The sequence below is a fragment of the Bubalus bubalis genome, chromosome 4 (genome assembly GCF_019923935.1).
Source record: "Bubalus bubalis isolate 160015118507 breed Murrah chromosome 4, NDDB_SH_1, whole genome shotgun sequence".
NCBI lineage: Eukaryota > Metazoa > Chordata > Mammalia > Artiodactyla > Bovidae > Bubalus > Bubalus bubalis.
The window spans coordinates 90,037,649-90,063,872 of NC_059160.1; the positions used below are offsets into that span (position 1 = coordinate 90,037,649).

The following is a 26,224-nucleotide window of genomic DNA, read 5'->3' on the forward strand; positions in this document are numbered from 1 at the left end:
TTAAGACAATAGACAGGCATGGCCTCCTAAGCCCACAGCATGTAGATTTGGAAACTCGTGTCTCCATTTGTTCCATCTGTGTCCTCACTCCTCAGAAGGACACTCGTCTTTGCCCTCCCCTCCGCAACCTGGTCACCCCTGGCTCTGACTTGTACCATCTTCTTTTGTTCTAAGTGTTGATGCTCATTATCAGTTACATATTTGTCCATGTCTCTGACTGAATGAAGACTTACTGAGCCCTGACGTGTGCCAGACACTAATCATGGCTGTCTTGGTGGATCAACTCCCAGAGGGCAAGCTCAACATTTGGGGGATCCTCTGTAACTGGTGTCCAAGTCATGGACCTGGTTCCAAAAATGAGTTGGGGAGGTGTGGGTTTTAGCAATGAGACAGAAAATTTAAAAAATAAACATATCTCTATTTTATTAACAATGTACAGTTTGCTGACTGAAAGAGGAAAGTAGTGTTTCTCAAAGTTCTAGGATTACTTAGCAGGACCCAGAGAGTTTGTTTAAAAACAGTAGCTGGGAATCTGCTTTGGAACAAGTTTGAGAATCACTGGCTCAGGCATGGAATGGGGCTGGGATTGCCTCGATCCTTCTGGCTCCTTGGGGTTCCAGGGAAGGACTCGTTTGACTTTTTATGAACAAGCTCAGCTGACTCCTCTGGGGGTTCCTCTTCTTCCTTTCTTTGCATCACTGAGGCACTGAAAGGGTTAATACAGTTATGGATTGGGGAGCAGCTGAGACATGGCCCCTGAGATGTGAGCGCCCACCCAGCCTACCCAGCTGTTTCCCTGGTCGACTCTGGGAGACCAGTCCAGGGCTGACCCAGATGTGGAACTGCTTAATACAACATTTCTGCCACATTCCAGGGGCTCTGCTGCTTTTCTTACGAATCTTCCTCTTCTTTCGCATCACAGAATTCTCCCTCTCTCTCCCCTCACTGTTTCCTGTCCTTCTTACCCATCCATGCTTATTCCTCTCCACCCCTATCTTGGTTCCTTCCCAGAAACCAAGTTATAAGCCCTCTCCTCTGTCAGCACCACACTGGAAGTCTGCATGAGTCCCTGCTCGCTGCATCTCGGCACACACATGTGAACTGCTGTGTACTTTGTGCAGAAACAGGCTCTGAGCAAGGGAGGGCAGGGCAGTCTGAGTCGAGGTTAAGATTCTTCTCGGACTACACACAGTGCCTAGAGTGTTCGGGCATGTAGCTATCTTACGTGTCAGACAGAGCGCCCAGGGGAGACATGTGTAAAACAAAGCATAGAAAGCTTCTGGAGGAGGGGGTCTGCTGGCCTTTGAGAGACTCAGTCCCAAAGCCCAGGGGGAAGATGAAGAGCCCTTCCCCACAAGCTGAGAAGACATCCCAGTTAGCCTTTGATGAGGCAGGTTGCCAGTGCCAAGCAAACGGGGAGAACGGCGCAGTTGGCCCGAGGTGGGTTCCAGTTAGGAGACTAGCCACTACTGTGAACTGGAGAGCATAGCCAGGGGAGCTGATGAGGTGGGCAGGGTCACAAAGGGGTGAGTGGCCTGGACCCACGCAACAGGTGGACATGCAGATTTGAGGTAGGCCTGGGGCAGTCAGCCAAAGAGGGGATGCACTTTTGGGAGTGGAAGCAGCATGTCTCCAGAGGTGCATACACACAGAGAATTCACAAAGACAGCAGCATAACCACCAGCCCAGGGGCAGCAGGAGCCTGGAAAGCGGCAGAGAACTTGCATTCAGGAGCAGGAGATTCTCAGGCCATAGAACTGAGATCCCAGGACAAGGCAGGCAGCACTGCCCTGAAATGTCGGGGATCGGCTTGACATCCAGGTAGGTGGTGCCCACCTGGCATGTGGGTAAAGAACACAGAAGCAGCAGGGCTTGACTTCTACACCTGGTACTGTGATAAACTGAATACATGCATGTGGAGTTAGAAAAAGGAGAAGAAAATTGTATTCACCTAAATTCCCCTGGAAAAGAGAAAGTCTTTGGTGGGAGCAATATTTTGATAAGTGCTTAAATCTGAAGCTGAGATCCCAGTGGAGGGCTGGGTGTGGGTGGAAGAGCTCTGCGTGAGACAGGAAGGAGTTTTTGCATTCTGCATGTTATATACAGAGAGAGGGGAAGAAAGGAGGCTGCTCTGTGGTGCTGTTCACTGTGAATCCCTGTCTCTGTCACCCTCCTAAATTTTCAGAAAGTTACTAACATTGTGAAGCGCGTGCAGCCAAGTGGCGTGTGTATACTTGATATTTACGTGCACGCATTTATGTGTGTCTGAAGAACAAAGGGGTTCGTGCCTCAGGTTGAAACAGATGCAGAGGAGCTTAGAGAGGAGAGACACCACTATGGGGGTGCGGGAGTTGAGGGCAAGTTTAGCCCAGTCTCAGCAGGGTGCGGCCCCTGTTGATTTCTGGGTTACTAAATTCTGCCACACTGTTGTTTCGGTTATTCTCAATTCTGTTTGCTCAATTCTGTTGTATCCAAATCAACTAACAATAACAGCAACACACCCACACACTTGGAATCGCTTTAGGAACCAAAACCAGGTATGTATATACTAGGTGGGCTATGTTGATGTCCAGCTGGGACTCTCAGGACCACTTCAGAGTGCGATCACAGCCGAGCACCAGCCTCCTTTGATGCTGCTGGGCCACCCTGTCTTCCCTCAGTCCCTGTCGAGGGACAATGGCAGCACCAGCATCTTGCAGGCTTGGTTCTGGTTAGGTCTAGACTGGCAGGCATCAGTGCCCGCTCCCTGTCTAACTCATTCATTCATTCATTCTTTTGTTTCAGGATCTTAGTTCCCTGTGTGCGTGTGCTAAGCTGCTTCAGTCACATCTGACTCTTTGCAACCCCATGGACTATAGCCCGCCGGGCTGCTCTGTCCATGGGATTCTCCAGGCAAGAATACTGGAGTGGGTTGCCATGCCTGCCTCCAGGGGATCTTCCTGATCCAGGGATCGAACCTGGGTCTCCTGTATCTCCGGCATTGGCAGGCAAGTTTTTTACCACTAGGGCCACGTGGGAAGCCCCTTAGTTCCCTGACCAGGGATTAAACTGGGGCCCCGGCAAAGGAAGTGCCAAGTCCTAACCATTGGACTACCAGGGAATTCCTATCCGGTCAGAGATCTTTAGATGCGCATGGCCAGGGCCACAAGAGACAGCTGGCATTAGTATGTAGAAGGGTTCCCTGAAGAACCTTGAGTCTTCAAGCCAAGAGAGGCAGAGTTGAACCTTCCTAACCAGAAAAGCCTCTTGTTGGCCCCACTGAGTCCCACTTCCCTCCCCTCAGCTGCTCTTCCCGGGGGCAATTCTTGAAGGCAGTAAGGAAACAACAGTGCCAAAGATGGGCCCAGGTTTATCCTGAGATTTTTGGTCTCTCTCATCTCTCCATACCTGCACCTGGCTCACCTTGAGAACAACCCCTGATACACTCTTGAGTAATTTACATGCAAGTCCCAGGAAATAAGTGGAAAGAAAAGACTTGCATCCTGGTCTTCTGAAATGCCATGTGGAGTCTTTGAGACAACTAGATGGTGTTGGTGTGGGGACCCAAGCTCATGCCTGATGAGGCAGGTAAGCATCTGTCTGTCTGATGTGGTACGGTAAGTGAAAGTGTTAGTCACTCAGTCGTGTCCGACTCTTTGCAGCTCTATGGACCATAGTCCACCAGGCTCCTCTGTCCATGGAATTCTCCAGGCAAGAATACTGGAGAATTCCTCTTTTCCAAGGGAATCTTCCCAAACCAGGGATCGAACGTGGGTCTCCTGCATTGTGGGCAGATTCAATGTGTTACAGTGAGTCATTATTGTTTGGAAAGATATCTGTTCAGCGGTTGGACACAGGGAGTGTTTACCCTGGCCCCTGCCCTTAATGGGCAGGTGTCCCTGAATCCAGATTGACCATCTGGCTTTGCACCTTACCGGGCCTTGAGGGACATCAAGCTTTTGTGGAAGGAGGACTGCACATCCAGTGTCAACAGGCGGGGAATGTCTGGGAAACCTCCTAGCTGGTCCCAGGACAGGCTGGCGGGGGTCTTCTTTTCTATGGGGTAACTGGAGGCAGCCACATCAATTTTCCACATGGTTTCCATCTGGTTCCCCTGCTGGCTGGGGTGTGAAGGCGGAAAGTACAAAAAGAGACGAAGTTAGACTTGCAGAAAGGGAGAGAATGGGCAGCAACAAGCTCTCCAGGGTTTTCTTCCCTCTTCAGATAGTTGTCACCATCCTCCGTGCCACATCTCTTCCCTTCCCAACTCTCAGTCTCACCTCCCGGAGTCTCCTCTGGTTGAGGAGCTACTGGAAAAGGCTGCCGAGATAGCCCCTGTTCCTCCGAGACATGGCCCGGGGCTGAAGCCCTGAGCCGGCCACGCTAGGATGGTTGAGGTGTGGCTCACAATGTCTCTCTTTGAGCCCAGCGGCCACAGGGTGGGAAGGCTCAAGTTTATTTTTATGGACGGACCAATGCTCAGGGTAGAAATGGTTGTGAGTTCTCAGCTGTGGGTCCCAGGAGTCTCTCAGTTGCATAGTTTGAAACATACTTGGTCAGGCTGGCCCTTGAAGCCCACACACCACACACATACACACACCCTCATCTAGGCCAATGGCCAGAACTGGGCAGGGCGGCTGAGAAGCTGGGCTCCTTGCAACTCATGGGTGAGCTTTGCTTGTCTGTGCCTTCACTGAGCTTCTGGTCCCCTACCCAGTCTGCTCACCCCTGCTCCCTGATTCCCCACTCACCCAGCCAGCTGCCCCCGGCTTCCATGCACCTACCGGGCCATCTGCTGAGGCACACGTGGCTGGTGCTTAGTCTTAAAGAGCTCCTGGGATCGCTTGCAGAAGGGGCTGCTGGAGTGGATGTGCCGCAGTAGGAATGGAGGAGGCTTGCTTTTCCTTGACTTTGGGGAGATGACCACAGGGGTGTGCAGGTTAACGTTCCACTCCTTCTGGAGCTAAGAGAAACCAGCAGAGAGGCATCATCAGAGAGACAGGAATTTATCCTCTTTTAAAAGAATCCACCTGCCAATCCAGGAGATGCAAGAGACACAGGTTCGAACCCCTGGGTCAGAAAGATCCCCTGGAGGAGGGATGTTTACCCACTCCAGTATTCTTGCCTGGAAAATTCCAAGGTCAGAGGATCCTGCTGGGCTACAGTCCATGGAGTCACAAAGTGTTGGACATGACTGAGTGGCTGAGCACAGCCCAACACAACTGCTGCCTGACTTGGGGTTTAGCACAAAGGGGGAGGTCCCACTCCAATTAGAGACCCCCTGGGACTTCAATGTATCACATTTCCTAGAAATGCCTTGAATTGCAATTTGCTGGTTTAGTTCCTGTTTTCTCCTTTGTTGTGGAGAATCCAGACAATGGGCAAAACAGCAAGGCAAAAACTAAAGGAAGCTAGAGCAGCTGGAACTGTGAAGACTCATAGGGTTCATGACACGGGTCAGGTTGTGTCTGGAATGCTCTCTGTATCTAGTCATTCAGCCTCTGCCCTGGCCCTGGGCAAGGAGCTAGGGGAACCCTCACAGCCACCTAAAGAATTATATACATATGGTCCCTTTCCTTCTCAATCTCAAAACCAATTTAGCACGTCAAGACACCTACAGGAGGTGATCAAGACTAGTATAAGGAGACAGGAAACTGAGTTGGGAGATGGCTCCATGGCAAGGCTCTTCCAACTGCCTTGACTCAACTTCCAATGCTGAATCCCTCAGGACACTGCTTCCCCCAAACTCTGACCACTGCTGCTCAGGACTCAGGGGGGTTACCTCCTGGCCCATCTTAGCAGATTCAGAGTCACTGCTAGCCATCAGCTAGCCTCCTGTGGGCCACATCAGCACTTAATGCTTTTCTGACCTTGGCAGCAAGGGAAAGAGTACAGGAAACTGCAGGCAGCCCTTAGAGAATAAAACTGGGTGAAACCCAATAGAGTAAGACTCAGAATGACTTTGGACTCTCAACAGCAAAGCCAAAACCTGGAAGGCAACGATCAGTGCCTTCAAAATTGTGAGAGAAAATGAATTCTAACCTAGACTTCTCTATTCAGGCAAGCTGTCAGCCTCAGTTAAGGGTAGATATTAAGTGAAGACATTTTCAGACAACCAGGGTCTCAGTGATTCTACCTGCCAGAAACCCTTTGTCAAGAAGTGACTGGAGGAGGTGCTCCACTAAAACAAGGGAGACCCAGGATTGGAAGCAGGGGAGCTGTCCCCAGAGAGCAGTAAAGGGAGTCCCCAGTATGAGGGTGAAGAAGACCTGGAGACCAAGCCTGGAGAGCAACCAAGAGAGCAACCAGATCCGACAGGAGCTGGACAAGGAGACCCACGGGAGAAGGAAGATCTGAGCACAGAGCTGGACTGCAGGCTCTGGCTACCTCCCCTGCAGAAGAGGCTTCCTTCTCTAGCTCTTTTCTTTTTAAAATTTATTTCTTTATTTTTGGCCGCACCTTGTGGCATGTGGGATTTTAGCTTCTCTGCCAGGGATTGAACCTGTGCCCCCTGCATTGCAAGCATGGAGTCTTAACCGCTGGACCACCAGGGAAGTCCCCTCCAGCTCTTTTTGAGGGTCCCTCAGATCCCCTGGAGAAGGGAAAGGCAACCCACTCCAGTATTCCAGCCTGGAGAATTCCATGGACTGTATAGTCCAATACAATCCATGGGGTCGCAAAGAGTCAGACACAAGTGAGCGACTTTCCCTTTCTTCCCTCTCTTGCTCTCCCCCCATATGTGGAGATTGGAAAACTTGCCTTCCTTCTACTCAGGCTGCCGCCTGCCTTCCCCTCTTCCTGGTTCAGAGGCTTTAATCTGCTCTCTGATTTCCCATCTGCTCTCCTGCCCCCAGGCACACCCCCACAGCCCCATGGCTCCATCCTGGCCCTGTTCCTGCTGGCCATGCTGACCCCTGAGAAGGTCGCAAGGTGCGAGGCCCACCTTGGGGAACATAGTCGCCATGCTGCTCAGGCACTCTCGGCGCTTCTCCTCCAGGTCCTTCTGCTTGTTTGTCCACACCTGGAGCTGGAGTTTCTGCAGGTGGTCCACGTTTTCCAGGAAGAGGAAGAGGTTCTGGGCCTTGTAGGAAGCCCCAGCTTCTCGCACGACTTGTATATGGTTGATCACGTCTTGGCTGGGAAGAGAGGAAAGTGATTTAGTGGGTGAAGGGGCCTCCTCCCAGCCCCTATGCTATGCTATGCTAAGTCACTTCAGTCGTGTCCGACTCTGTGCGACCCCATAGACGGCAGCCCACCAGGCTCCCCCATTCCTGGGATTCTCCAGGCAAGAACGCTGGAGTGGGCTGCCATTTCCTTCTCCAATGCATGAAAGTGAGAAGTGAAAGTGAAGTCGCTCAGTCGTGTCCAACTCTTAGCGACCCCATGGATTGCAGCCTAACAGGCTCTTCCGTCCATGGGATTTTCCAAGCAAGAGTACTGGAGTGGGTTAACCAGGGATGACTGTGTGTGTGTGAGAACTGGGGAAAACAGGGAGCAGAGGTGAGGTGGTGTCAGGTAAGGAGCCTTGGGCTGGGCTGGAAATAGAAAGTAAGGCCAACGGGGGAGTATGGCAGGCGGGTTATGGGCAGGGCAGTAGGACGACAGGAAGACAGCAGGAAGACTCCCAGAGGGAGAGCAGTGTTAAGTACTCCACCTCCCACACCTCAGGATTGCCCAAGGCTCTGAGGCTGGGTGTCCTGTGCAAGTCCCTCTCTCAGGGGCATCATGTCCAGGCCTGGGTGATTCTCCCCACCCCATGCCCCATGCTCCTTCTTTCTCATTGGGTTTTGGCTCTGCCCATGGGTGTGGGTGGTGCCAGTGGTTGCCAGGGAAGACTTACCGGAGGCTCTGGAAGTGTCTGTAGCAGATGTACTTGTGGCAGAGGCACCACAGCTTGAGCGCATTCAGCTCCATGGTGGTGGTGGTGAGCTCCAGCGCCTTACCACGCAGGTAGTGGGGCAGCCCCAGCATGTCCTCCTCAGTCAGGAGCCGCAGATTCCTCCTCTGGGCCTCCATGTCTATATGGTATACCTTCTCTTTCCGAGTTACCGGGGCTATATGCACAGGGGGCTGGGTCACCCTTCGTGGGGATGTACCCGCGACGGGAAAGGAGGCCGATTTCTTGGGCTTCATGGGAAGCCGGTGGGCCTGTGGTTTCTGGGTAAACTCGGCTGAACTCATGGACCTCTGGTTTCTTGGGGTGGGCTGCTGGGCCTTAGGGGACCTGGGCACGCATGGCCTCCTGCCTTGGCGAGCAGATTGGGCCCGGCTTGGGGGAGGTGCCAAAGATGCGTCCTCCGAGTCCTTCCAGCGAATGATGGGCACGAAGATCATCCTCTCTGCGTCCTCTCCCGGCTGCTCCAGCTCCCTCCACGGGCCCCTGGGCTCCTGGTCCAGTCTCAGCCGCTGCTCCCTTGCCGCCTCCTCTGCCTCCCACTGACGCAGCTTCTCCTCGTGCTCCTGCTCTAGCAGGGCCCACCTTTCCTGCCGCTGCAGCCACATCTCCTCCTCCTGCTGCCACTGCTGCCTCCGCCTCTCCCAGCTCAGCTCCTCTTCCCTGGCCTCTGCCTTGCTCTCCAAGGCCAACTTCCTCGACCTCTCTAGGGACAGCTGCTTCTGAAAATGGGACTTAATTTGGAGTCCTTCCTTCTCCCAGGCCACTTCCTGGAAGAAGTCCTGGTCTTTGGCTCTGTCACCTGGGCTTTCTGCTGACAGTCTTTCCCATTTCTTAGGAAACATGTGATCCATGGAGGATGGCAACACAGGCTGAAGACTTTCAGCGTCCTTGCTCCTGTACATATCTGCAATCCTTGAATCCACGGTCATGGTGGAAAGAGGCTGATCTGGTGAAGGCATAGCACCACTGTCCCAGGCCATGGCCATGGGGCTTGGGGAACATGGTGAAAACTGCTCCTCCTTCTTGGGCTCCTGTTGGGTTTCCTCCATGACTGTGCCTTTCTTTGGGAGGGCTTCTTTCTTGGCAGGGTCTGGGAACTCAACCAAGACCCTGACTAAGTCTTCTACTTGACCTCCAGCAGACTGAATTTTCTTCAGCTGGAACTCTAGGGCATGCTTTATCAGGAGCAGGTCATGGTACTTTCCCCCTAAAATTTCTATCTGCTTTAGCAGGGCATCTCTCTTACTCTCGAGGACCTGGAGGGACTTCTGGAAGTACAGCTTCTGGCTGCTGAGTTCTTTGGTCATCTCTATTTTCAGGTGCCTGTATTTGGCCTCCAGGCTCCTGTTCTCCTTGTGCTGGAGGATCAAGGCCTTATTGAGGTTCTCCACCACAGCAGACATGTACCTGATGGCCCTAACCTCCCCTTGGTTGAACATGGTGGAGTCCAGGAGCTCCTGTAACATGGACTTCACCTCAGAGACCTTTACGCAGGTAGTGTGCTTGTCCTGCAGCATCTGCTCTGGGCTCAGGGGCTGAGGGCAGGGTATCGCTTTTTGTGGGCTCTGTTCCTGCCAGTCCTGCCAGAAGGTATGTTTGGACACTAGGAGAGGTAGAGAGAACAAAGACAATAAGCTCCCATGGATCCAAGGATTATACTGATTCTCCAGATCCTGCTTGGCCACATTCCCATCCAGCCCTCTTAGGGCTTTGGTAGTAAGGAGCTGGGGCATTATATGAGGCCATGAGAGATACTGTCAGGAGAGGACTCTGCTGGGCTCAGAGCTTACCTGTCAGGGTCTGTCAGCTCCACAGCACCTGTAGGGCCCAGAGGGGTCTGGACCTATTTGATCCAGTTCAACTCAATTCAACACACTCCTGATTCTCCATATTTCTCTGGAGTAGAGTTATTTTTCTAATCATGCTGTTCCCAGTACCTACTTTGTGCCCCTTTCCTTTGTCCTTCAATGAGAGTAGAGCAAAGGGAAATGAGAGACTCGATGCCTCCTTTGGTGGCTATGAGGGAGAGGGGTAACACCTTTTCCATCACCTCGATCCATTCATCCAGGGCTTCCTCTTCCTCCTCACTCTTTCTGTTCTTGATCTCATAGGTCAGGCTGTCACCTGAGAAAGAGTGGGAGATTCAGGCTGATAACAATCTGTCCTCTAGGGAGCCCCAAACAGCGGTAGAGCATGGGGGTAACCCCAGGAGACTTTGAGGTTAAATTAGTTTAACCTCTTATTAGCTGTATGATGTTGGGCAAATCACTTATTCCCCTAAGCCTTAGTATCCTCGCCAAAAAAGGGCTGGGTATGGATTAAATGAGATAACACAAGTGAAATGATTAACATGAGACCTGCCATGTAGAAAATATGCATAGATATTAAATTGTATTATTGTACTACAAGGCCAAGCATGTGTCTGCCTTGTTATTTTTCTACGCTCATTGCCTTGCCTACTTATTTATTCTATCTGGACAATTAAAGGAATTAACTGGAGTCAACAGCTCTGCTTAGTTTCTGGAGGCAGCTGAAGAACCACTGAACTGAGCACTCAGGAGCAGGGCAATGTGAGGAGGGTTAGAGCACATGCTTATACCATCTTCCTCCAACACTGCAGCATCCACCACATCTCACACCAGACTGAGGTCTCTTGATGGAATAGTTCTGATCTTAAGAGGGGTAGCACCTGGTTCCAGGGCTGCGTGCAGCTGGTCCACACCCAAATGGCTATACCAGTTGCTTACAGCTGGCATCCGTGCTCTTTGGCCTAGTATCCATTCAGTACTTTGAATATCACCCTTGAGTTCCTCTATGAAATAGCTAGTATGCTCCACCAAAAAAAGTATTAGAACTAATAAATTCAATAAAGTTGCAGGACCTAAAATCAACACATAAAAATCAGTTGCATTTCCACACACTAACAATTAATTATCTAAAAAAGCAATAAAGAAAACAATCCCAATTAAAAAGCATCAAAACAATAAAATACATCGGAATAAATTTAACGGGGGTGTGTGAAAGATATCCACAGTGAAAACCATAAGACATTAATGAAAGAAATTGAAGAAAACACATATAAATGGAAAGATAACCCATGTTCATGGATCAAAAGAATTAATATTGTTAAAATCTCTATACTACCCAAAGTCATCTATATGTTCAGTGCAATCTCTATCAAAATCCCGTAGCATTTTCCACAGAACTAGGAGAACCATCTTAAAATCCATAGGGAGCCACAAAAGACCCCAAATAGCCGAAGCACTCTTGAGAAACAAAAACAAAGTTGGAGGCATCACACTACCTGATTTTAAGCTATATTACAAAGGAAATCAGTCTTGAATATTCATTGGAAGGACTGATGCTGAAGCTGAAACTCCAGTACTTTGGCCATCTGATTCAAAGAAGTGACTCATTGGAAAAGACCCTGATGCTGGGAAAGATTGAAGACAGGAGGAGAAGGGGATAACAGAGGATGAGATGGTTGGATGGCATCACCAACTCGATGGAGATGAGTTTGAGCAAGCTCTGGGAGTTGGTGATGGACAGGGAAGCCTGGTGTGCTGTAGTCCATGGGGTTACAAAGAGTCGGACACAGATGAGTGACTGAACTGAACTGACAAAGCTACAGTAAACAAAACAGTGTGGCACTGACATAAAAACAGACACATGGACAAATGGCACAGAATCAAGAGCTCAAAAAGAAATCCATGCATATACAGTCAGCTAGTATTTGCCAAGGGAACCAAGAACACTCAATGAAGAAAGGATAATCTCTTCAATAAGTGGTGCTGGTAAGCCTGTACGTTCACATGCAAAAAAATTAAATTGGAGACTCCTGTCTTATGCCACTTACAAAAATTAACTTGAAAGGAATTAAATAACAGCCCCCAAACCTTAAAACTCTTAGGAGAAAACTTAGGGGAAAAACTTTCTGATATTCATCTTGGCAATGATTTTTTTTTTATATATATGACATCAAAAGCAAAGCAACAAAAGGTTAAGTCACTTCAGTCATGTTCGACTCTGTGTGACCCCATAGATGGCAGCCTAAAGCAAAAATAAATAAGTGGAACTACATCACACTAAAAAAGTTTCTGTACAGTAAAAGAAATGATCAACAAAGTGAAAAGGCTCAACCTACAGAATGGGAGAAAATATATATAAACCATATATCTAATAAAGGGTTAATATCCAAAATATCTAAGAAACTCACAAAACTCAAGAGCAAAACAAAACAAAACAAATAATCTGATTAAAAATGGATAAAGGGGACTTCCCTGGTAGTCCAGTGATTAAAAATCCACCCTGCAAAATGCAGGTTCAATCTCTGGTCAGGGAATAAGATCCCACAGGCCTCAGAACAACTAAGCCCAAAAGCCCCAACTATGGAGCCTGCATAACACAGCAAAGATCCCTATGCAGTCAAATAAATAAACATTAAAAAATTGACAAAGGATATGAATAAACATTTTTCTAAAGAAGATATACAAATAGCCAATGAGTATATGAAAAGGTGTTTAACATCACTAATCATCAGTTCAGTTCAGTTCAGTCACTCAGTCGTGTCAGACTCTTTGTGACCCCATGGATCTCAGCACGCCAGGCCTCCCTGTCCATCACCAACTCCCAGAGTTCACTCAGACTCACGTCCATCGAGTCAGTGATGCCATCCAGCCATCTCATCCTCTGTCGTCCCCTTCTCCTCCCGCCCCCAATCCCTCCCAGCATCAGAGTCTTTTCCAATGAGGCAACTCTTCGCATGAGGTGGCCAAAGTACTGGAGTTTCAGCTTTAGCATCATTCCCTCCAAAGAAATCCCAGGACTGATCTCCTTCAGAATCAGGACTGGTTGGATCTCCTTGCAGTTCAAGGGACTCTCAAGAGTCTTCTCCAACACCAATCATCAGGGAAAAGCAAATCAAAGTCACAATGAGATATTACCTCAGACCTGTTAGGATGGCAATTATGTAAAAGATACGAGATAACAAGTATTGGTGAGGACAGGAAGAAAAGGGGCCCTTGTGCACTGTTTGTGGGAGTGTAACTTGGTATAACCATTTTGGAAAACAGTATGGAGGTTCCTCAAAAAATTTAAAATTGAATTACCATATAATCCAGCAATCCTACTTCTGGGTATATAACCATAGGAAACAAAATCACTGTCTCCAAGAGATAGCTGCATGCGCATGTTCAGTGAAGCCCATGTTATAAGAGTCAAGGCATGGAAGCAACCTAAGTGTCAGTCAATGGATGAACGGATAATGAAAATGTGGTATATATAAAGAAACACAGATAGTCCCCAACTTCTGACTTTTTGACTTTACAATGTGAAAGTGATACGCATTCAGTAGAAATCTTTGAATTTTTATCTTTTCCCATGCTAGCCATAAATGGTATGATACTCCCATGATGCTGGCACTAACAGCAAACTGCAGCTCTAATAGCCACACAATCACAGGAGTAAACAGCAAATACACTTGCAACCATCTGTATGCATACGGTCATCCTGTTTTTCACTTTCAGTATAGTCTTCAATAAATTATGTGAAATATCCAACACTTTATCATAAAATAGGCTTTGTGTTAGGTGATAAGCTAACGGAAGTGTTCTGAATAGGATAGGCTAGGCTAACCTGTTTGGTCGGTTAAAGTGAAAGTGCTAGTCACTCAATTGTGTCCAACTCTTTGGGACCCCGTGGACTGTAGCCTACCAGGCTGCTCTGTCCATGGAATTCTCCAGGCAAGAATACTGGAGTGGGTAGCCATTCCCTTCTCCAGGGGATCTTCCCGACCCAGGGATGGAACCCAAGTCTCCTGTGTTGCAGGCAGATTCTTTACCATCTGAGCCACTAGGGAAGGTTAGGTGTATTAGGTACATTTTTGATTTATGGTATTATAACTTAGGATAGGGTTATTGGGATGTACACCCATCATAAGCTAAGGAAGATCTATATTATTAAGTCACGACAGAGAAGGAAATCCTGCCACTTGTGACAATATGGATGGACCTTGAGGGTATTACACTAAGTGAAACAAATCAGACAGGGAAATGGAAATCAAAAAATGCTGAGCTGACAGAAACAGAGAGTAAACTGGTGGTTATCAGAGGCTAAGAAGTGAGAGAAATGGGGAGATGTTGGTTAAAGGTACAAACTTTCAATTATAAGATGAATAAGTTCTGGGGATCTAATATACAGCATGGCGACTACAGTTAACACTGTATTGTATACAGGCACATCTTGTTTAATGGCATTTTATTTTATTGCTCTTTGCAAATATTGCATTTTTTAAAAACTGAAGGTTTGTGGAAACCCTGCATGGTCAGATGATGGTTAGCATTTTTTAGCAATAAGTATTGTCAATTAAGGTATGTACATTGTTTGCTTAGATATAATGCTATTGTACACTTAATAGACTACAGTATAATAAAAACATAACTTTTATATGCACTGAGAAACCAAAAAATTCTTATGATTCACTTTATTGTGATATTTACTTTATTGTGGTGATCTGGAACTAAACCTGCAATATCCAATATCTGCAATTTGCTAAGAGAGAAGATCTTAAATGTTCTCACCATACACACACAAAAAAGGGTAGCTGTGAGGTGATGTGTTATTGTGATAATCTTTTCACTGCATACATATACATATAAAATAATCACATGTACACTTAACATTTATACACTGTTGTTTGTCAATTATATCTCAATAAAGCTGGAAAAAGAAAATAGTGTGAGTTTGCATTTAGTTTCTGTCTTACTGAACAATGAGATATAATAATGAACCCATGACTTAGGGTGCATCACATAGGCATCTAATGTCACAATCTGTTATGTTTTGGACAATGACACATTTGCCTCTCTAGGGAGTAGAGGTGACGTGCTATGTCTTGAGTGGGCAATGTTTTCACTGGCGAGGCACTACGATGTGTCTTTTGCTCCTTCTGCACCCACCACTCTGCCCTTGCTCCCATCAAAGGCTGGCCTAGGGTGGGGAAAGAAGGAGGTTGAGTGAGCTGGAACCAGAGTCACTAGGGGAAGGAACCCACCCTTAGGATTGCACCCCGCCTGCAAACTCACCCCAGTCACCTAGCCAGTGAAGAATTTCATACAAGTGCTTCTCTTTAGTCTTAGCATCTTTGGAGAAGGAGGAAATTTTCTCCAGCAAGATGAATCTGTTCTTGCCCTTCTGCTGTGGCTGGGGAGGTTTCGCCTTTTTTTTTAAATCATATCCTAATTCTTCCTGGAAGCGGTTGATGACACAGTTGACATTGTCCAAGATTTCTGAGAGCTGGGAAGAAATATTCTACACGGGAAGCAGTAGATTGCAGTGTTTAGGAATGTAATCTCTGGCACCAGATGCCATGTCCCAGTCATGTGATCTTAAACAAGGCAGTTAACCTCTCGGGGCCTCAGTTTTCTTATTTGTAAAGTGGGGATCATTATAATAACTATCTCACAGAGTTTTAGTAAAGATTAAATGAGCCAGTATTTGTAAAGCACTTAGGTCAGCACCTGGCACAGAAAGTAAGTGTTAGCTTTAATTACTCTCATTTCAATTATTAAGACCAGGTCAGGGAGAGAATACAAAAAATCCACAGTGAACATTTCTTCAGAATTTCAGAATTTGCAGGGACTTCTGGACATCTCTCCTCACAAGGATCCAGAGGCAACACACTAGAAAAATGAGGCCCCAAGAAACCCAAGGATCAGAAAAGTGAAAGTGAAAGTCGCTCAGTTGTGTCTGATTCTTTGTGACCCCATAGACTATACAGTTCATGGAATTCTCCAGGCAAGAATACTGGAGTGGGTAGCCTTTCCCTTCTCCAGGGGATCTTCCCTACCCAGGGATCATACCTGGGTCTCCTACATTGCAGGCGGATTCTTTACCAGCTGAGCCACAAGGGAAGCAAGGATCAGAGGTTCCCATTTAAAAATGAGAGTTTCTAGGGCTCAGCTTGGGGAGATTCTGATAGGTTGCCAAGAACAGACCTGAAATCATGAACTCTGGGCCCCTTCTGCCCTGGTATGGAGAAAGCAATGGCAACCCACTCCAGTACTCTTGCCTGGAAAATTCCATGGACGGAGGAGCCTGGTGGGCTGCAGTCCATGGGATCGCTAAGAGTCGGACACGACTGAGCAACTTCACTTTACTTTTCACTTTCATGCATTGGAGAAGGAAATGGCAACCCACTCCAGAATATCAGGGATGGGGGAGCCTGGTGGGCTGCCATCTATGGGGTTGCATAGAGTCGGACATGACTGAAGTGACTTAGCAGCAGCATCTGCCCTGGTAGGACCCACCACCATGGTCTCAGGGCCATCCTAGGGCTTCCCTTGGGCTGTCCTCTTCCTGGACCCATCGCTGGCCTCGGGAGGGTGCGGTTTGATTCCAGATCACCCTCCAGAGGCCAATCTATAGGAGGTGAATATTTTGCACTAAGCTATCCACAAACCCAGCTTGCTGAGGATCCTGAGGCCCCACAGGGGCCCAGAGCTGGAATCTTGCCCAAATCTGGCATCAGTCCCTGGCCTCCCCATCAGACCCCAACAGAAAGGTGACATTTTCATCTCAGGGGTTACCTCCTGAGCCCGAGTTAGCTGGGCAGCCTCAATCCTTGAGATGATGGCTTTCACTGACGCAGGGGTCACCAACTGTGGGGGTTTATCTTTCTCCATCTTGGATCACTCTGTCAGTCACAAAGACGTCCTGTGTCTCTGGTGCAGGGGCCTGCCTGAATACACAGTGTTGGCTGCTTGGGAGTTAAGGACTCCAGGGCAGCTCCTGACCCCTCTTCCTAGCTGCAGCTCCCTGTAACTGCCAGGTGACAGGTTCCAACTGACCTTCTTTATTCCAATGACATCATCAGGTTGACTGGAAGAATGACTTCCTGTCATCTATCTGCTTGATTATTTAGCTTTTTATCCATATCCATCACCTAATATATATTAACTTGGCCTACTGCTTTTTAAAAAATCATTAAATGCTATGCTCCCAAACTAATATTAATGGCTAAAAGTAGTAAAAAAAAAAAAAAATTAGAAAAAGTTATTTTCCCAAAGAGGTTTTTTAAAAAAATTACATTCAGCCAATAACTAATGGGAATACATTTCAATTTACACCAAGAGTCAGGGCTTAATCAATACTTTCACTGAAGATAATCATCATTACCAGAGGCCTTTTTAAAACAAATGATTAAAATGAACATTGTTTCATGCCCAGGACTAGAACTTTGCCTGGTATATAATAGGCACTTAATAAACATTTGTTGAATTAATGAATATGTAAGAAAAATACATATATGTGCAAATTATTCTTCCATGCTTCCGGGCTTCCCCGGTGGTTCAGACTGTAAAGCGTCTGCCTTCAATGCAGGAGATCTGGGTTCGATCCCTGGGTTGGGAGGATCCCCTGGAGAAGGACATGGCAACCCACTCCAGTACTCTTGCCTGGAAAATCCCAAGGACAGAGGAGCCTGGTAGGCTACAGTCCTTGGGGTCGCAAAGAGTCGGATATGACTGGGCGACTTCACTTCATTCTTCCATGCTACTGAAACATTTAACAGATAAGGAATTAAACATTTTAAGTTCAGTTCTCAGCAGTGCGATAGCCACTTAAAAACATGTCACCTGACACCCACCTGTCTTTTACATACTATCATTCATTCACTATGGGCTTCCCCTATGGCTCAAGCTTATTCAAAGTTAATTCTTTCATTGTCTCACTCCTACAGTGAACACTTATTGGTAACATTTAATGTTTCAGGCACGGAGCTAGGTGCTAGAAATACAGAAGAGTGAGACCTAGTTCTGCCTTTGAGGTACTCAGATCCTGCTTTATGGATTCCTATCCATACATCTAGCACTGGATTGCTTTAATCCCTTGTGATTTCAGAGCATGTTGTAGTTTACAAATAACTTATTCATCCTTACAAACATGTTTGAGAGCCAGCTGAGGCTCAGAGTTATGAGATTTATCTAAAGTTACAGGGCTGGCAAGTACAGAATCAGGACTTCAACCTGCTTTTTTGATTCCCCGTCTGGGGTTCCTTCCTCTTTTTTCCTTTCTCTCCCTCTCTACTTTTTCTTTCTCTTAAAGATGATCATGCTACTGCTGCTACTGCTAAATCACTTCAGTCGTGTCCGACTCTGTGCGACCCCATAGACGGCAGCCCACCAGGCTCCCCCGTCCCTGGGATTCTCCAGGCAAGAACACTGGAGTGGGTTGCCATTTCCTTCTCCAATGCATGAAAGTGAAAAGTGAAAGTGAAGTCGCTCAGTCGTGTCCAACTCTTGGCGACCCCATGGACTGCAGCCTACCAGGCTCCTCCACCCATGGGATTTTCCAGGCAAGAGTACTGGAGTGGGGTGCCATTAAATAGATGATCTAAATAAGCTAATTAAAAGATAGATTAGAAGATTCAATTAAGAAAAACCCAAGACTCAAACTATGTTCTGTCTACAAGAAACACACTTTAAATAAAAAGACACACATAGGTTAAAAGATGGAAAGAAATAAACTATGCCAATACTAGTCAAAAGAAAGCTAGAGTGACTACATCAATTTCAGATTTTATTTTATTTTTTACTTTTTGGCCACATGGCACGGCATGTGGGATCTTATTTCCCTGACCAGGGATTAAACTAGCACCTGCTACATTGGAAACTTGGACAGCCAAGGAAGTCCCAATTTCAGATTTTAGAACAAGAAAGATTAGCAAAGTTAAAAAGGGAGGTGTCCTTTTTAAATCCATAAACTCTATGATAGAGGTGTCAACTAATAAAAGTGATGTAATCCTATATATATTTGAACCTAATAACAGCTTCAAAATACATGAAGCAAAAAACTTGCAGAAGTGAAAGGAGAAATGGATAAATCCACAATTTCTGTTAGAGACTTCAATGCTTTTCTTTCAGCAACTGGAAAAAAGTAGAGAAAAAAAAAGCAAGGGTATAGAAGTTTTCAAAAATACTGTCAACCAACTTGACTCAATTGACATTTATAGAACACACCACCAAACAACAGCAGGATGCCTTATTTCCAAATGCATATGGAATAATAATCTGGACCATAAAACAAATATCAATAAGCTTAAGATTAGAATCATACAAAATCTGTTCTCAGATCACAATGGAATTAAACCATAAGCCAATAATTAAGAGGTATCTGGGAAAATTCCCAAATGTTTGCAAATTAAACAACACACTTCTATACAACTCATGAATCAAAGAAGAAATGACAGGGGGAACTATGAAGTATTTTGAACTGAGTGAAAATGAAAACTTGACATATTAAAATTTATAGGATGCTGCTAAAGCAGTGCTTAGAGTAAGAAACTAGATAAGTAATTACAGAGAAACTGAAGCAGAAGGGAATCGTATGGATAAGAGTAAATAAATAAAACAAACAAAGAAAGATAGAGAAAATCAATGCAATCACTCAAATCTGGCTCTTTGAAAAGATTAATAAATTGATAAAGCTCTATCCAGCTTTCACCAGGGGGGATAAAAGACACAATTTACCAACATCAGGAATAATAAAGGGGACATCACTACAGACTATATAGTGGGATATAATGAGAGTATTACAAAAAAACTTTATGCCAATAAACTTGATAAATTAGATGAAATAGACAAATTCCTTGAAGGATACAACCTATTAAAGCTCAATAAGAAAGCAAAACCCTGAAAAACCCTGTATCTACTAAAGAAATTGTAATTAAAAACCTTTCCCTTAAGGAAGACTCCAGCCCCAGATAACTTCATTGGTAAATTTTGCCAAAGATTTAAGGAAAACATAATATACAATTCTATATACACTCTTTGAGAAAGTTGAACAGTAACGGAATACTTCTCAAATCATTTTATGCAGTAAGCATTATCTTCTACAAAAACAAGACAGAATATTATAAAAGCACAGACCTGATATAGACATAAAAGAAAAGAAAATAGAAGCCCTGACAGGAAAAAAATTATTTGCAAAACATGTATTTGGTAAAGGACTTGTATTCAGAATATATAAAGAACCACTATGACTCAATTACAAAAGAGAAAACAATCCAGTTGTTAAATGGGTAGAAGATGTGAATAGACACATCACTGAAGATATTCACAGGCTTCCCTGGTGGTCCAGTGGTTAAGAATTCACCTGCCAATGCAGAGGATACGGTTTGATCCCTGGTCTAGGAAGATCCCACAGGCCAAGGGGTAACTAAGCTTGTGGCCACAACTACTGAGCCTGTGCTCCAGAGCCCGGGAACTGCAACTACTGAAGTCCACACAGAGAGAAGCCATCCCCAGTGAGAAGCCTGTACCACAGCAGAGTAGTCCCCGCTTGCTGCAACTAGAGAAAGGCTGCATGTAGCACAAGACCCAGCACAGCCAAAAATACATAAATAAATCTTAAAAAAAGAGAGGGTTCTCAAAAGGTAAATAAGCAATAAGAAGATTCTCAACATCATTAGTCATTAGTGAAATACACATAAAACCACAACTTGTTAGCCACAATAAAAAGCGTGAACACACCAAGTGTTGAGGAGGATGTTGGCATGTGAAACCCTCATTTATTACAGGTGAGGATGTAAAATGGTATGGCCACTTTAGAAAGCTGTTTGGCAATTAAAAAAAAATTAAATATCTATTCCATACAATGCAGCTAGCCCATTCCTAAGTATTCACCCAAGAGAAATTAAAACATATCCATACAAAGACCTATACACAAATATTCATCAACAGCTCTATTTGTTATAGCTCAAAACTATAAACAACCTAAATGTCCATCAACTGGTAAATGGATAAACAATGAAATGTACCACTTAGTATTTTTAAAAAAGAATGAACTACTGATACATGCAACAACATGGATAATCTCAAAAGCTTCATACCAAGCGAAAGAAGGGCAGACACAAACTACTACAAACTATACATTCCACTTATATGAAATTCTTGAAATGTAGAACTGTTGTGACAGAAAGGAGGTTAGTTGATGCCAGGAGCCAGATGAGGGAGATTCAACTGACTGCAAAATGGAACAAAGAAGGTCTCTGAGGGAGGGAACTGTTTTATGTCATGATTAATTCACTGCACCCTACACTTCAAATTGGTGAATTTTATTATGGGTAAACTATATGTCAATAAAGCTGATTTTTTAAAAAAAATTATTTATTTATTTGGCTGTACTGGGTCTTAGTTGCTGTGTGTGGGCTCTAGTTCCCTAATAAGTGAAGTCACTCAGTCGTGTCCGACTCTTTGCGACCCCATGGACTGTAGCCTACCAGGCTCCTCCCTTCATGGGATTCTCCAGGCAAGAGTACTGGAGTGGGTTGCCATTGCCTTCTCCAGGGTTCCCTAATAACTAGGGATCAAACCCAGGCCCCTTGCTTTGGCAGTGCAGAGTCTTAGCCATTGGACCACAAAGGAAATCCCAAAGCAGACTTTTATATACTTTTTTAAACTTTAAAAATCGTTTATTTTTGACTGCTCTGGGTCTTTGTTGCCATGCACAGCCTTTTTCTAGTTGCGGTGCATGGGCTTCTCATTGCAATGGCTTCTCATGTTGCGGAGCATGGGCTGTACGGGGTGTAGGCTCAGTAGAGGCTTCAGAGACGTCCCCCAAACTGATTTTTAAAAATGTAATGTTCTATAATGTTCAAGGCTGTGGAGGGATTGTGGGCAGACAGCACAAAGGACTGGAAGTTAGTCAGGAGGGTATAAGGAAAGAACTCTTTCTCTTTGCTCAGGTGGCAAGTCTTCCCTATTTCATTCCCTTTACCACTGGGGCTGGTAAAGGGGCTGGTAAAGGGCTCCCTCCTCCAAGCCCCTCTCCCATGCAGGTCAATAGCAGAATCTTCACCACAGTTCAAGGGTCACACTAGTTGATCACCAGCTCAAAAGAGATGTTTGCAAACGTTTAAAAAAGCAGCTGGGGGCTTCCCTAGTGGCTCAGTGGTTAAGAATCCGCCTGCCAATGCAGGAGACACCGGTTCGATCCCTGGTCCAGGAAGATCCTACGTGCCAAGGAGCAATAAAGCCTGCACGCCACAACTACTGAGCTTGTGCTCTAGAGCCTGGGAGCCACAACTATTGAAGCCCACACGCCCTAGAGCCCCTACTCTGCAACAAGAGAAGCCACTGCGATGAGAAGCCTGTGCACCACAACTAGAGAGAAGTTCCCGTTTGCCACAACTAGAGAAAAGCCTGCACAGCAATGAAGACTCAGAACAGTCAAAAGAAATAAAAATAAGTACACAAAATTATAAAAAAAAAAACCCAGCCAACCCCTTCCGCAAGCAAAGCCTTTTGTAGAACTTCACTATCTAAAACAGACACAAGCAATGTCTTATTAGAACACATTTGTAAGTTCAACTTCATATCTCTGTTATAAAATCATTCAATGTCAACTAGCCTGTTTTGACTAAACCAAAAATTTGAAATGTAGGACATCTGAATGTTCATATTTTTAAACTACTGTTTTACAAATAGTTAAAAGATATTTAAAGTTTCTGGGTAAAAATGGTAGATTGAACACATGTATCTAATTTTGCTCTACTAAAAATACACTAAAACTATAGCAAAGGGATTTGTTTTTTAGGGCATAAATGCACAAAGACAGGAAAACAGGAGAGGAGACAAGAGTGAAATACTTTAGGAAGCTAGATGAGTGGTTTCTGACAGAACAGAGAAGGATGAATCCTAGGACTGTAGTGTGGCAACCATATGGCAAATGGAATTGGTTGTGCCAGACTGCTGACCACCCTGAGAAGGCAGGCCTAAAGATGGGACTCCAGAGGTTCCCTGCAGTGAAGTTCTTAGAGACAAGTCCACTCACGCACCTGAGCCCACAGAGCACAACTGCTTCTAACTGGATTTTGGTAACCCATCCTTAATGTGAGCAGACAACAAAGGATTATAAAAGCAAAGAATATACATGAAAGAAACCAGAATCACAGGAAAAGAAATTTAGAGAAAACAGCAATTATGTGAAAGAAGAAAATTTAAACAAAAGAATCATTAATAGTGTCGGAGATGTGTGCACGTGCTCAGTGGCATCTGACTCTTTGAGACCTCGTGGACTGTCGGCCACTGGGCTCCTCTGTCCGTGGGATTTCCCAGGCAAGAACATTGGAGTGGGTTGCCATTTCCTTTTCCATCTGAATTATAGGAGTTACAAAAAAGAAATGAGAGAAAATGGCAGGGAGGAAGTCACAAATGGATGAGTCAAGACTACTTCCCAGGGGACTTCCCTGGTGGTCCATGGCTAAGATTCCATGTTCCCAATGCAGGGAGCCTAGGTTCGATCCCTGGTTGGGGAACTAGATCCCACGTGCCACATCTAAGAGTCTGCATGCCATAACTAAAGATCTCTTGTGCTACAACTAAGATGTAGTGCAGTCAAATAAATAAATAAAATTTTAAGAAACATTATTTCCCAGAAGTCATTGAGTGCCCAGCACTACAAATAGCCTCTCCCAGACATATCACTGTCATTTCAGAAAACTGAAGACAAGGAGAGGTTCAGAGGGAGGGGGAAAGTCACTTATGAAGGATAAGGAATTAAAAGACTTTGGACATCTCAAGAGCAGTGATGGAAGTTAGAAAGTAATATCACAATGCCATCATAATTTCAAAGAAATTCAGGCCCAGCCAAACAATAGACCAAGTGTCAGAATAGAATAACGGTAATGTCAAATGTGCAGTTTCCAAATAATTTACCTTCTCCTTTCTGGGGAAGCTTCTAGAAGATGGTCTCCTCAAGAGGGAATAAGTTAAAAAAGAGAAAGATATAGAAAATGGCAAATAAAAGATCTAACAAAGGAGAGAGGCAAAGAAAATGCCTAGAAGGATGAGAAAGGAGATGCTAGGTGAAGCAAGGGGGTGGGAGGATAAACATATTGGAGCAGGTCAGAGGGCTCCAGATGTCATCAAGAAGATGAAATTGATGGGATATCTCCTGTATCTACACATTCTGAGAAGAGATTTAGGCAACTGCGGGAAGATTCTGAGGCAGATTTTGTGATAAACACATAGAAAACTAAACAAATGAAAAAACAAGATAATTACTAATTCCAGGAAACATAAAAAGTGCAGGAAAGGAAGAGTAATCAAAGTTTTTTACAAGGCTCAATTGTGAATAGCATATGTAGTCACAGCATCGTAAGAACTGAAAATTCAACGAACAAAAATCATCAAATTTAATTTGGCAGATAGGAGATAAGAAGAAGGTATGAGCAGTGGGGAGAGAGGAAGGGGAAAGAGTTAAATCCTCAATCCTGCCCCTATTATTTGTGGGGCCTTCGACAAGGCCCCACAAGATTACAGATGGAGACTCACACACTACATATCTTAATGTTACAAACTAAGGCAACACACTGTTAAAGAAAATACCTTCCAAACTCCTAACTTAACAAATATACTTTCCTAAGGACCTACCTAAAAGGCCAGGCTCTAAATTACAATTTTGGGAATCCTGAGTTCTACAGTAGAAAATAGCAGCCCCTAGCCTCTGACTCTTGCCTGACCCCCTTCCTTTCTGCCCTTGCCTCTGTCCTGCAATGAGAGAGCCTTGCATAAGGTCCTGTGGACATCCCAGCTTGTGCTCATTCCTCTTGCTTGAATAGCTGTTCCCTGGCTACCCCTCAGTCCTAGGAATGCCCACATTATCAGCATGGTCTCCCTGGGGAGGAAAGACCCAAGGAAGAAGCTGGTGCAGGCCCAGGAAGCAAGCTGGGCAGGGAATCCCAGGGTCCCAGGTATTCAGAATATCATCTATTAGAGGGTAAGTGGGCTTTGGGTCTGGAGGAGGGCATGGCATCTCACTCCAGTATTCTTGCCTGGAGAATCACTTGGACAGAGGAGCCTGGCAGGCTACAGTCCATAGGGTTGCACAGAGTTGGACACCACTGAAGCGACTTAGCATGCAAGAACGGGCTTTGGGTAGGCACATCCCCTTGGGTGCCTCACTCTGAGGGGAGGGATACAGCTGGAGGAGGGTCAGAGCTATGAAGATAAATGCCAAAAGAAACAGTTTAAAAGAGCTGAATATGGCTGAAGAGGTAGAGATGATGGAGGAAGGGCTCTGCTGTGTCTATGTATTCTTAAAAATTATCTCATTTAAAAAAACAACTGTAAAAATAAAATATGATTAATAAAACTTTATGGAGCCCCTGAACCATTCTGTTATGCCTAGAGGTCTCAATAATAACATTTGAAAGCAACAGGACTAGACCCTCTTTGAGCCCATCTAGTATTACAATGCGGAGAAGGCAATGGCACCCCACTCCAGTACTCTTGCCTGGAAAATCCCATGGACGGAGGAGCCTGGGAGGCTGCAGTCCATGGGGTCGCTAAGAGTCGGACACGACTGAGCGACTTCACTTTCACTTTTTACTTTCATGCACTGGAGAAGGAAGTGGCAACCCACTCCAGTGTTCTTGCCTGGAGAATCCCAGGAACGGGGGAGCCTGGTGGGCTGCCGTCTATGGGGTTGCACAGAGTTGGACACGACTGAAGCGACTTAGCAGCAGCAGCAGTATTACAATGAAAACCACATGGTTTGCGAATTCCCTGGTGGTCCAGTGGTTAGGGTCGTCCCTTCCACTACAGCCGGCAGAGGTTCCAACCCTGGCTCAGGAACTAAGATCCCCACAAGCTGTATGCTGCCAAAAAAACACTCCCAAACCAACTCCCTCCAAATGAAGTTTCTCTCTGCAGTGGCCTTAAGAATGACTCTCTCTTCCTTTCCTCCTGTTTGTCACCTTTAGAACTTCTACTTCCTATTGGTTGTTTTCCTATCTCTCACCGGCTAGGCGCTCAGCTTCCGGCAATCGGACGCAGGTGAGAGTTCTTTGTATCTTCAAGATCTAGCACAGTACCAAGCACAGAGCACAGGCTCAGCTAAGTGTGAATAAATAAAGAAAAAAGGAAACATCTTTACCTGGGCTTTGGAGGAAAGATGTTCCACCTTTCTGCACCCGAATGCCTGGAGCTCTGTAAGTTACTAGCCCTGAGACGTTGAACAGTCATTAAATAGCTTTAGGCTATAATTCCTTTCGGAGAAGGCAATGGCACCCACTCTAGTACTCGTGCCTGGAAAATCCAGGAGAAGCCTGGTGGGCTGCAGTCCATGGGGTCGCTAAGAGTCGGACACGACTGAGCGACTTCACTTTCACTTTTCACTTTCATGCATTGGAGAAGGAAATAGCAACCCACTCCAGTATTCTTGCCTGAAGAATCCCAGGGACGGGGAAGCCTGGTGGGCAGCCATCTATGGGGTCGCACAGAGTCGGACGCGACTGAAGCGACTTAGCAGCAGCAGCAGCATAGTCCCTTTATCTGTGCAACATAATAT

At 45.7% G+C, this 26,224-nt stretch overlaps 1 protein-coding gene across 4 annotated transcripts; it reads right to left on the reverse strand.

Moving 5' to 3' along the window:
• Nucleotides 1-395: 395 nt before the first annotated feature.
• FAM186B (family with sequence similarity 186 member B) lies at nt 396-26,039 on the reverse strand. Of its 4 annotated transcripts, XM_006075806.3 has the most exons (8): nt 16,462-16,807; nt 14,959-15,184; nt 9,818-10,000; nt 7,820-9,479; nt 6,923-7,115; nt 4,764-4,942; nt 3,915-4,100; nt 396-706 (listed from the first exon to the last, which is right to left on the reverse strand). In XM_006075806.3, the coding sequence occupies exons 1-8, from the start codon at nt 16,555-16,557 to the stop codon at nt 556-558; spliced, it is 2,874 nt and encodes a 957-aa protein (XP_006075868.3). In that variant the 5' UTR covers nt 16,558-16,807; the 3' UTR covers nt 396-555. The 4 variants fall into 4 exon arrangements, with proteins under 4 accessions (XP_006075868.3, XP_044797656.1, XP_044797654.1 ...); XM_044941721.1 differs by lacking the exons at nt 14,959-15,184; nt 16,462-16,807 and adding an exon at nt 25,811-26,039 and having other exon boundaries at nt 9,915-10,000; XM_044941719.1 differs by lacking the exons at nt 14,959-15,184; nt 16,462-16,807 and adding an exon at nt 25,811-26,039.
• Between the last annotated feature and the right edge of the window lie 185 nt (nt 26,040-26,224).

Excerpts from the sequence above, each read along its gene's own strand:
- FAM186B (XM_006075806.3), bottom strand. The coding sequence starts at position 16,557 with ATGGAGAAAGATAAACCCCCACAGTTGGTGACCCCTGCGTCAGTGAAA. Across the intron at positions 9,480-9,817 it reads ACAAAGGAAAGGGGCACAAA|TGTCCAAACATACCTTCTGG; the intron begins GTAGGTACTGGG and ends TACCTCTCCTAG. Across the intron at positions 707-3,914 it reads TTGATGTCCCTCAAGGCCCG|TGCCTCAGTGATGCAAAGAA; the intron begins GTAAGGTGCAAA and ends TAACCCTTTCAG.